The 11589-nt window shown below is 27.7% G+C and overlaps 1 protein-coding gene across 1 annotated transcript; it reads right to left on the minus strand.

Annotated features, from left to right (window-relative positions):
* Window positions 1–8971: 8971 nt before the first annotated feature.
* Window positions 8972–11092, minus strand: TBLA0A10770 (Zn(II)2Cys6 transcription factor domain-containing protein; the record flags this gene model as incomplete). Its single annotated transcript, XM_004178324.1, has 1 exon — window positions 8972–11092. The coding sequence occupies one exon, from the start codon at window positions 11090–11092 to the stop codon at window positions 8972–8974; it is 2121 nt and encodes a 706-aa protein (XP_004178372.1).
* Between the last annotated feature and the right edge of the window lie 497 nt (window positions 11093–11589).

Below are 11589 nucleotides of genomic sequence, written 5' to 3' on the forward strand. Positions count from 1 at the left end.
AATTGATTAATATATTCTATAAGGTTTATCTCTTTTTCTGTTATTTTTTTATTTGAAGAAAGCAATTTAAGAAAAATGAAAATATTGAAAAACTAAATTTAATAAATGATTTTATTGAGAACGTTCATATAATTTTTAAACTTTTGCTAACGTTAAAGATGCTCTAATATTACGATTGTAATTGCAACAGAATTGAGGTAATGGTCACCTTCAAATAAATAAATACAAAGAAAAGAAAAAAGTAAATTTAGATTCTTCTTATCAAACAAAATTATATTTGTGCATTTATCATTAAGAAGAAGAAAAAAAAGAGACAAGGTTAAACGTCAAAAACAATGAACCTTTTTCGAGTCATAGGAATAATTTATATAACTTGAGTTGTAACGGAAAGGCAATAGTATATGAATGCGTTAACAAGGTGGATAGGTACAAATAGACATTACTAGCAGAGTTCTAGGAGGACTTAAGTGGTGTGGCAATCATTTTATTGAAACAAAAGCAAATTACAAATAGGAATAAAAATATCACCATTGGAATCACAGCACATCGGATTTGTATTGCAATATGAATAAGTAACAGGTGGTAAGTATAAACACATTCTGGTAGAATACTTTAGGGGCCTTGGTAGCGTTGTGGTTAGAATTAGTCAAATAAAAATATAGAAGTGTAGTAGTGTAAAGATTAAAGTAATTCTCATTCTTCCAACAGCAATTTGATGCGGTAGATTATCAATCAGATCTCTGTATAGAGTGCCTGAAAAGGAGCAACAACAAAATGTCCAAATTCCAAAAAAAGAATTCAGGTACAGTGCAGCATGATAAGTTTGGCAAAATTAATGGCTACTAAACAAGAAATTAATGAAACCATGAATTCACTCACAAGCATGTATATGTGGCAGCTCCTCAAGTAAGACTACTTTGTAGGACTGTCTATCATTTGAAAAATCCAATATTTCTTTTTCTTTGTCAACAACCCAATAAAATACTTGAGAAGTCAATTACCTAGATAAGACTCCAATTATTTTATGGGCTGTTAGAAAAAGGTGTTTCTACGTACCTATATGTGTATTGTATCAAGGGAAGTATACCTTATTTCCCTCTCAGAAATTCTCTGACACAAATTTATCCTGATGGAAAATTTCTCACTATTTGCTTTTCAACATTTACCAATCCACGATCCACAGAAGGTAAAGTAGCCCAGAGATTCGGGCGATCTGATTTACGCCATATCCAAGAAAGCCTCGAAGCACGAGTTGAACAATTTTTATCCGGTAACAGAATATGCGTGGAAGTGGGGTCTATTCGTGATAGACATCCCAAAGTAGAAACTCATTGAGAGGTCATCGCCCTGACAGTGTGCCGAGTGAGAAGGTACCGCAGAAAGTACAGAACGGAAACGGTATCCGGAAAAACATTACAGGAAATGTCATAAATTCAAGATCCAACCGGAACTAGTAGTTAATGATGACCGCCAAAGGTAATGGTAATGGTGATACGGCAATCATTTGGAGAGCGTCTGGAGATCAAGGTTTTAATGTGAGCCGGAAGATGGGATATGTACAAAGAATGCTTTATATGTAAGGACTGGACCCTTTTGGAATTTTTAAGAGAAACTGGGGTAGGATAAAATATATGCGATGGCATGGACAGAAGCAGTTCACAATTCATGAGGGTACATTTAGTCCTGCGATTGATCTGTAGCGGCGTTTTTATCTATTCTTGCAATGTTTTTGACTGATAAGGCATAGAGTTGAGACGCATATTCATGAATCTTTGCAGCACGGAGATCCAAATATAAATCGCCAAACATGGAGTATCACGTTTGATGTCCATAAATGTCTATATTTAGGGCAGTGGTATGCCGACGGTACTGGGGAACATATACGTCATGGAGTTGGGTTTGTTTATAATCCAGGGAAGAAAGGTTTGGGTCATTTTAAATCTCAGTTGTTAGATCATGAGTTGAGACAAGTCTTTTTTGTCCAGGAAGAAGAAGTTGATGCTTGTGTAACGGTTAAGTGCTTGTATTTTTAATAAGAGTGTCGTTCAAGCTTCATCCTAAGGCTATGGATTATTCTCTTTTTTTCCCTTATAGATGCATGCGCATTTTCTTTGGTATTCATGATGTTGTATCGAGAATTGACTCATGAGTTAATATTTGATCTTTTTTGACATTATAGCAAAAAGGTCAGCTATTATTTTTGGGTTGTGCTTTTGGATGTGTATTGCTCTTTTTTAGTTCAAGTTTTTCCGATTATTCAAGAGTTTTTAAAATTTTTCTGCTATCCTTGGAGCGAAAAAAATTTTGCTTGGATAACTATTCCCATTTTAGAATAGTTCGTACATACACGGCTAAACGAATATAATTGTATATACACATAGATGTTTTTTTTCCAAAACTACATATGGGTTGTAATTACAAGTGAGAGATTTCTATTAAATCAGCATACCTGTATGCAGTGCACCTATATGTAAAATCCTCTAATCTGTTGGTTGAGATCTTGGTTTTCCGTGCTATTTTTCTCCTAATCCACTTATAAATTTTAATATCCATCGCAAAATAACTCTATAGGTTAAATGCCGTTGATAATGATGAATGCTGGTCTTTAATTTTAAAAAAAGGTGTGTTATTTGTTTTTCATACACTATTATCCATTTTAGTATTTGCCACCAATAAAATTTCTATATAATTTTAAAAATGTTTTGTTTTTAACTACTACCCTACTTTATCTGTCGAATAGTTGAAGGGGTATTTGGAACTTGTGTTATTTTGATATTATTATTGCTGTTTTTTTATTATTTTTATTTATATTTTATTAAGTATTTAAACTTTCCAATAAACATCTTAATTCATTTATTTAGGTTCGTTTCATTACCATCTCAAAAACGTCTTTAGCTATTGCTTTAGGTTTACATTCTTTTTACGTTGTATTACCTCTTGATTTTCATCTCTTCCTATTTCTTGGTTACTTGTTTATTTTCTATTTTTGAGGGTTTGGGACTAAAGCTTAAGCCTCATATCCTTCATGTAATATTCTTAAAAAAGTAATTATTCATAATGAATAGAATATGTCTTTAGAATATTATTACTTTTTTTGGGTCTTATTTTGGTTCAAAGTTTTCAATATTTTTAGTTGTAAAGACTTTGTCATAAAATTACTAATACTTTAGAAAAAATGTCTAAATCGACCAAATGAAATAAACTAATTAATTCAAATCTTATCCTTATTGAGCCATATTTAAGTTTCCGAGGCTACTTTACTTACAAGTTGATAAATATATATCCTCTAAATACTTTCTTAGTTATATCCCCTTCTCAGAAAGAGCTATTTCAAACGCACCATTAGCAATTTCTAAATTCCATCAAATTTTTATCCTTGTTATAATTAATCTTCAATACCACAATTTCATATTTCAACATTCATACATTAAATAATCGAAACTTTATCCCCTATTTTAATTGGCTCAACATTTATTTAAAATAAATATGGTTAAAGAACAAAAGGTATTAGAGCTTAGAATTTTTAAAAATATGTAGAGATGAGAGTGATACCTTATCATAGAATTGAGAATATTTTCAAAAAAAATAAATGTAATATCGTTTCCTAAGTTTTAAACTGAGTTTTCAATGTGATTATTAAACTTCATATATTTCAAATTAGTTTGAATTTTTTTCTCTCTGTAATTAATTTTCCTTTGGATTTGAAACAATTATAGGCAAAGAGTATTTAGTAAAAGATTCCTTGTTTCACTACAATCATTGTAGAATGCCAAGATTCAATAAATGTTACTAATATTAGTCATTCTAATAATTTACAAGTTAGTATAAAATACTAGATACTTATATTACCAATTGATAAGGCAACTCAATTGAATAAATATATTAGTAATATAATTTAATTTACAAAACTCAGAAAAATATAGAATCTGAAAAAAAAAATAACGCTCATTAAGTATTGAGAAGATTAATACACATATAATCAATATAATTGTGATGCCTTCACCTTTTCAAAGAATGATTACGTTTACTAATTTCTCATTGTGATCTATATTATTGTATTACTATTGTTATTATTTAATCTTAGTTTTATCTTAGTTTTTTCTTATCAGAGTAGCTTTAAAAAAACATTAGAAATTAGCATTATTATTGCAGTAATGGTTATTGTTAAATATTTTAAGGGATCCTCTATTAAATTATTTCAATTAGTTTTACTTTATTCATAATTGAAAAGTAATATGAAATAGAAATATAACTCTCAGTTTATTCAATTTTTTGAAATATTATTATATAGAGTATTCATTATTCATAGTCTAGGATTTCAACAGACATTAAGATTTAAAATATACAGATTATCGATTATTTATTAAAAATTATAGAATATCAATAGTATATCTTTAATATTTTAATTTACTAATAGTTAGAACCTAAATCCATAAAATTAGCGTTCAAATATTATATGAGGATAATTATATTCTTATAATTATCCTCCCACCAGCTAAATACGTATATAATACTACAGAAGTATATAAAAACGAGCTTTATTTATGTTCCAAGAAATGCAGGTTGTATAAAAATATCCCTTAGCACGTAATAGTTCGCACTCAATACACAAGTGTCGCCGATCTCATATATATATATATATATATATAGTATACCCTTTAGAATTTGAATAATATATTGAATTTGGCGACCAAGAGTTATCAAATTGAGGTTTTTATTAACAACGTTTAGTCACGTTATACACTCTTTTATCCTGGAACAGTATATCTGCTGCTTTACGTTTAAATGCCACTAATCTTCAATAATACTCTTCTGTTATTCCTAGTCGGTGGCTTTATATCTGGTTACAAAGATGCTAATTTAACCAGCATTTCTGTTCAAAATATTTGTACTCATTGTTTAATATCTTAGTTAATTGATCTGTTTGAATAATTTTTATATTGTTAGTATAGAAAAATAGTCTTACTTATTTATGAAGGGAATATATAATATGTACAATAAACAGTTATAAACTTTTGGGATATTTTCGTGGTAATTTATACTCCAAAAAGTGGACAGATTTACCGTCAATGAATAGATGGTCTGATACAAAAATAAAACCTATCACATCCTAATACCTCCTTAATATTACCACCTGGGTGTTTTTAGTAGTGGGGTCATGTATAATGCATGTTGGGTTATTAATTATATTAAGATGTTATTAGTTGCTGCAAAAAAGACACAATTAGGACGACATTCAGTCTTTATTAGCTATTAGAATAAAGCTACAGCTCTGGCACCAACAGCTCTTTAGTTACTATCCTGTTAGAGGAAATTTTATGTGTTAGTCACGAAAAAATTTGGTTAAAATAGTATATTTACGTTTTTTTTAATTTCGTGCATTTTAAATAATGTGAAAGATAAAAATTTCAATAAAAAAATAAAATCATATAAATACTGAAAATCTCCAAGAGATTTATTCCGTTAGACATTCGTTGCCTTTTATAAAGAATTTCAAACAGTCATGTAAGAGCTGTAGCTTAATATTTTATCAGAAGTATAAGTTGGTCAAGTTTGTTCGATGAATTAATTTCTAAGAAACTGTAAAAGTGATCCTATTAATTACCTTGATATGAATTAAATTATCTATATAAAAATTGACCAGCAGTCGAACTGTTCAAAATATTGTTGCTCATAGTTTAATTCCTAGTTAAGTAATCTGTTTGAATAATTATTATATTATTAGTATAAAAAAATCTCTTTCCTTCTTTCGAAAAGGAATATATAATATATACAGGATATACAGTACAGTTATAAACTTTTGGAATATTTTCGTGGTAATTTATACTTCAAAAAATGGACAGATTCACCAGCAACGAATTGGTGGTCTGATATTAAAATGGAATATTTCACATCCTAATGCCTCCTTAATATTACCACCTGGGTGTTTTTAGTAGTAAGGCCACAATTACGACTAAATTCATGCTTTATTAGCTGTTAACACAAACCCACGACTTATAACACATAATGCCATAGCTCTGACAATAATGCCTAGTAGAATACATAACGTTAAGTCATAAAATAATTTTTCTCTGAAGGGTTTAATCTGGTTTGAATTAAGACGTAATTTAGAAAGAAAGAAACTACGTTTTAAGAAACAGAGATTTTATTGGTATATACCTACTTACAATTAATATTTGTAATAACAACACATTCTTACGTTTGCATTGGTAACGTTCTTTTGTAAAAAATTATAATTCACTGTTGAGGGCAAGTTTATTGATTATACATAAGAGCAAAGAAATTAACTAGGTATTAATCAAAATAGGAAAATATTTCTATCACCCATATTTTATCCCATTATATTATTTTTATTTTAAAATAATAAACTTTTTTCTTTATACATCTTAACATTAATTAGTGTTATTTTATTTTCAAATGCGGTATTTGAGGCATTTTATCAAATTTTAAATTTTTAAATCCAGTTGAAGTTAATTTGAAAATTAACTTTAAGAAATCTTCCTTAGCAATAATTTTGTATTAGCATCATTACACAATCACTAACACATCATCATTATACCCTTATTAGAAAAATAGAATTAACTGCCTGTATGTTTCTCACGAAATATTATCGACCAAGTATGCTTTTCATTCGCAGTATTTTTGGATTGTACAGTATGGTGCGCCGTACAGGTTAAGCCTTTGCACCCTGACCGAATATATTATTTCCTAAAAATCTCAAAAAGGGTGATAGGAACAGTAGTATACCCCAAATAGTTAATAAAAAAAGGAAAATCTACGGCAAGAAGTTTGGAATTTGGTGAATGGTAGAATAAGTATTAGTCCGAAATTTATGTAACGATTATTTATTTAAGAAATAATTAATAAACTAGGGCTGTATTCCATGAAAAATAACCGACTTTGTAAGTAAGATTTTATTCTCATATTTTTTTTAGGAATTTTTTGAATAACTATTACCTATCTTATGTTAGAAATTCATTCAAGAGAAAATATTTAGATTATAGTTTTTCCAAGAATAGACAATTAGAAGACAACGAAACTTGAAAATGATACACTTCATTGTCAATACCTCGTTAACAAAATGACTCTCTTAACTGAAAAATACCTTTTATCTCACTCCATTTGATCTTCTAGTGAGAATTTTGAGTGGTAAGACTCTTTCCTTTTGAATGAGATATATTAAAAATAGTAACACACGCATTTATAGCTACACCAAATTGTCTTGTAGATTATTCAAGTAGTGATTTTAGCGTGTGTCTTTTTACAATTATTGTGATTTGTGTGGAATTTGGACAGAAGTGGTTCAATATTATATATTGACAATTGCTAAAAATATTCATTATGAAGATTCAATTCTTGAGATATATGGAGAGTAAAAGAATTTGAAAGAAATTTCTTGAAACTGATAGATAATGTTACAACCAAATTAAATTTATTTTATTATAATTGAAGGTTGTTTTAAATAAAAACGTTTATTTTCTAATAGAAATAATGAAATGCAAATCTGCTGGAATATGATTATATCATTTTCTATTAAGTGGTAAAAGACTTTTTATCACGTGACTTATTATTTAAAATGTGTTTTTCTTATTATATCGAAAAACACTATTTAAGAAATATATTCATTTTAGTTATAGTATTTACTATATATTTCAAAATAAAGTAATCGTCTTTACATCTTAAACACTGTATAACAATGTCTAACTCTCTTGAATCCCAGTAAAATCCAAGCTATATTAGTCAATGAAAAGGTATACTGCTTCAACCAGTAGTTAAAAGAGAAAAATTAACGTAAGAAATGACAAGGTAGGTTTTATTATAATACGGAGTACATCTGCCTATATGAATCTAGAATTAATAAATGTTTATGTTATTTTTTGTTTAGAAAATGCACCTTCACAAAGTTCCACACTTGACCATAAAACAATATACTCCCTGCTTTGAGAAAGTAAAATTAGTAGTAATGCTATTGATATAAACTTAGTTTATCTAGGCCTTAAACAGTAAATAGTAAAAAATTACGAGTTTCATGAAATATGCCTTGGATAATCAAAGTAATTGTGAAGATTTATTAAATATATTTAATGACTCTTTTTACATTAGATATCTTCATATTGACATATGATGACATATGATGCTTTTCCAAATATTGAAAGTCTTCATCTTTAAAATGTATAATAATCATATTTAATCATTTCCTCCTAACATCCAGTTTAAATATTTTATCAAAGTTTCATTTTATCATTTCATATTTTAGATGGATACTATTACGATTATTTATCGAAAATAGAAAAAAAAATTAATCACTACACTTTTATCTATAATTAAAGCAGATGGAGGAACCATTTGATAATAACATTACTAGTAGATATAAAAGTAACATAAAGACCAAATTTCATAAACAGGAACTAATTTTCTCGATCTTTTTATTTATTTCGTCTATCCTTATGCTAGATTTTTTCCTCTAATAATCTACTAATAAAAAATAACGTTTTAAATCGGGATTTTAGACAAACACATATGAATTATAACGAAAATATAAGAATATTAACAAAGTAAGCCAAAAAATTAATTGATATCATGGTGCTATTGTTATCCATAATCAGGAGGTAAGGACATGCGTTATTAGTTACATGCTCTGCTCAAATAACTAATAAGGATCAGGATACCTGCCATATCATCTCAGTTAATTTTCTAAGGAATCCGTTACGCGACTTTTTTGTATCATGAGATACTAACATGACTAGTTATTCAGAACCTAAATCTTATGCATTAGAGTCCATAGTAGCCCAAACCATAAAAGGCCCTTAATAATTACTTATCCGTTTAACATTTTTCTTTAACACTAGTAGCCCGTTCACATCATTATTTAAAACAGCTTATCAGTAAACAGCAAAATCAAAGTCTATGGATACTAGATCATTGTATCTTTTTTCTTCTAATATTATTTTAACTGTTTCTAATTTATCAACTAATTTAAGAGTATTTTGAATACCAATAAAAGTTCTTTTTTTAAAATATTAATGAATTGTGAATAATATATCTCCTTACTAATTACTAATGAAGTCAAACATCCAAAATATATTGTCCAAAATGAAATAGAATCTGGTAGACGTGTATCTGGCATCTGATACCACGATTCTAATAAATCTTCTAATAGCTCTGTTACGGCATATACATTAGTTTTTTCTAACTCCAAATAGAATACTTTAATGTACAAATTTAGAGCTAAAAAGATAACTTTATGCCTATTTTTACAAATAGCTCTCTGCTTGATATTTTCTATTTCGCTAAATTTTAACTTATTGGAATAATTTCTATCGTCATATCCACGTACCTTGTAAGTGTTAATATCTTTTGATAATATTCTAAGAAAAGTATTACCATACTCAATCAAATTACTCCTCGAGATTTCTTCATTATTAATAAATTTTAATTTCAAGATGTGATTACCGGATAGATTGATACCCCTACTTTCTTTCAGATCACATAACATGATTGATAATTCAGAAATCAAGTTTTGAATTGAGGCATTAGACCCAAATAGTAGATCATATTCTCCGCTAATTTTGAAAAAATTTATTGAATTATAAAAAGCAAAATATTTTCTCAGTATATTTGTTGAACTTATTATGCTACTATTTTCACAAGTCAAAATAGAACATACTTCTGAATATAGAAAGAAGGATCTGAATATTAAATATACATCGATTAGATCTCGATCAATGCTATTATTGTCATCAATATAAATATAATATCTGCTATTATCTTTATTGTTTAAATTAATTTCATCTTTTTGATTAATTTTAATGATCTCACGATTAATTAATTTAAATTCTATCAATTCTATCAATAAAAATACCTGATGCATATGATACCTCCATCCAGAACTTTTGCTTACTGAATTTGGGCCTATCATTATTATTGATATTATTAGTATTGTGATCCAATCTTCTAAAACTTTATCTGGCTTCAAACTTAGAATTTTAACTGATTTATGCAGAAAGTTTATGCTGGGCATTCTAATATGCCGATCCCAAAAATTAGAGTAATTCAATTTTCTTTTCAAAAAATAGTAATTTTTTAGCATTGTTGAGGAGAAAAATCTAACTGATTCATGAATTACTGGATAAGTTTCTGATAATTTTATTAAACTGCTAAAAAGTTTCTTTTTGGAAAAAATATTGTTTGAATTTAAAAAATTCTTTGAAAATATCGTTATAAATATATCCCAACAAAATTTGATAAATTCTGGATCACATAAGTCGACTTTATTAATCATTATTTCTTTTTGGTTGTCATAATTAGATATAGAATTCCTTAAGCCATGGCTATCATATCCTTCTTTATCACCTTTTTCGACCTTATTGTTATAATTCTTCCTTCCATGGCTATCAGTTTTTCCTTCAAAGTCTATATTCAATATGTTCACACTATTTTTAACTGGATCAAAATTCTCAATTATATGATCAATATGTTTTTTAAAGTTCAATATATTTTTATCCCTAAGAAACGAATCGCTAAGAATTGGAATTATATTTACATCTAAATTGCAATTATTGCCGAAAGTTAAAATACTTGTTAGATGAATATCGTTTCTAGGAAAAAACATCGAGTAATTGATTTTGTAGTTGTTAACTTCACACAAATTGCTGAAATAATTAGGCTTTAAACCCAATTCTTCTTTCAAATTAAAATGTTGATTTCCATTTGTTGAATGAAATTTTCGTTGAAGAACTTGATTATCATCCCCTGATATAATAGGTATGCCATTGGAACTAGGAGTCAAATAATTACTCGAGGATATTGTTTCAAGATGATCTGAATCTTTTGTGGAATACAAGAGAGATAAATTCGTATTCTGTTGTATTGGATTAGAAGAGATTTGGATTTTTGATGTAGTAAAAGTCGAACCATTAAGAACGCGTTTAAATAATAGGTTTGATTCATAGTTGCAGTTAATATTTTTCTTTACGCATCTTCTACAAATTGGTTTAATTTCATCACACTTCACATGAGCTCTTTTACATTGTGCACAGCCATGCTTCGAATATTTTGCTATTACCTTTTTCTTATTTAGTTGTGGACCCATTTTCTAACTCTGAATTCAGTTAAATTAAGGGTTCTATTCAACTCGCTACCTATATTGTTCTCCTAGCTAATTAATTATCTCTTTCTTTTTTTATTTTTTCTAATGTTTTTCTCTCTGAATTATTACACTTATTAATGAATTTTATACCCAAATATATTAGAATATTCAAAATCGATAATATATATATCTTAAATCAATGTCCAGTACAAAATTTTTTAAGCGTTCAATTCAGATTTATGGAATAGTTAAAATTTCAATGTAGTAAGCTGCAGAAAGAATCAATAAAATAAAGAATAACTGACAATCAATAAGGGAAAGATTGTATTAATAAGTTCTAGTCTTATTTGAGTATCTAATATGGTTGATCTTGTTTCTCGTTCCTTCAGGGAAATAGTATAATAATAATAATAATAATAATAATAATAATAATAATAATAATAATAATAATAATAATAATAATAATAATAATAATAATAATAATAATAATAATAATAATA

The sequence above is a fragment of the Henningerozyma blattae genome, chromosome 1 (genome assembly GCF_000315915.1).
Source record: "Henningerozyma blattae CBS 6284 chromosome 1, complete genome".
In the NCBI taxonomy this organism is placed as follows: domain Eukaryota; kingdom Fungi; phylum Ascomycota; class Saccharomycetes; order Saccharomycetales; family Saccharomycetaceae; genus Henningerozyma; species Henningerozyma blattae.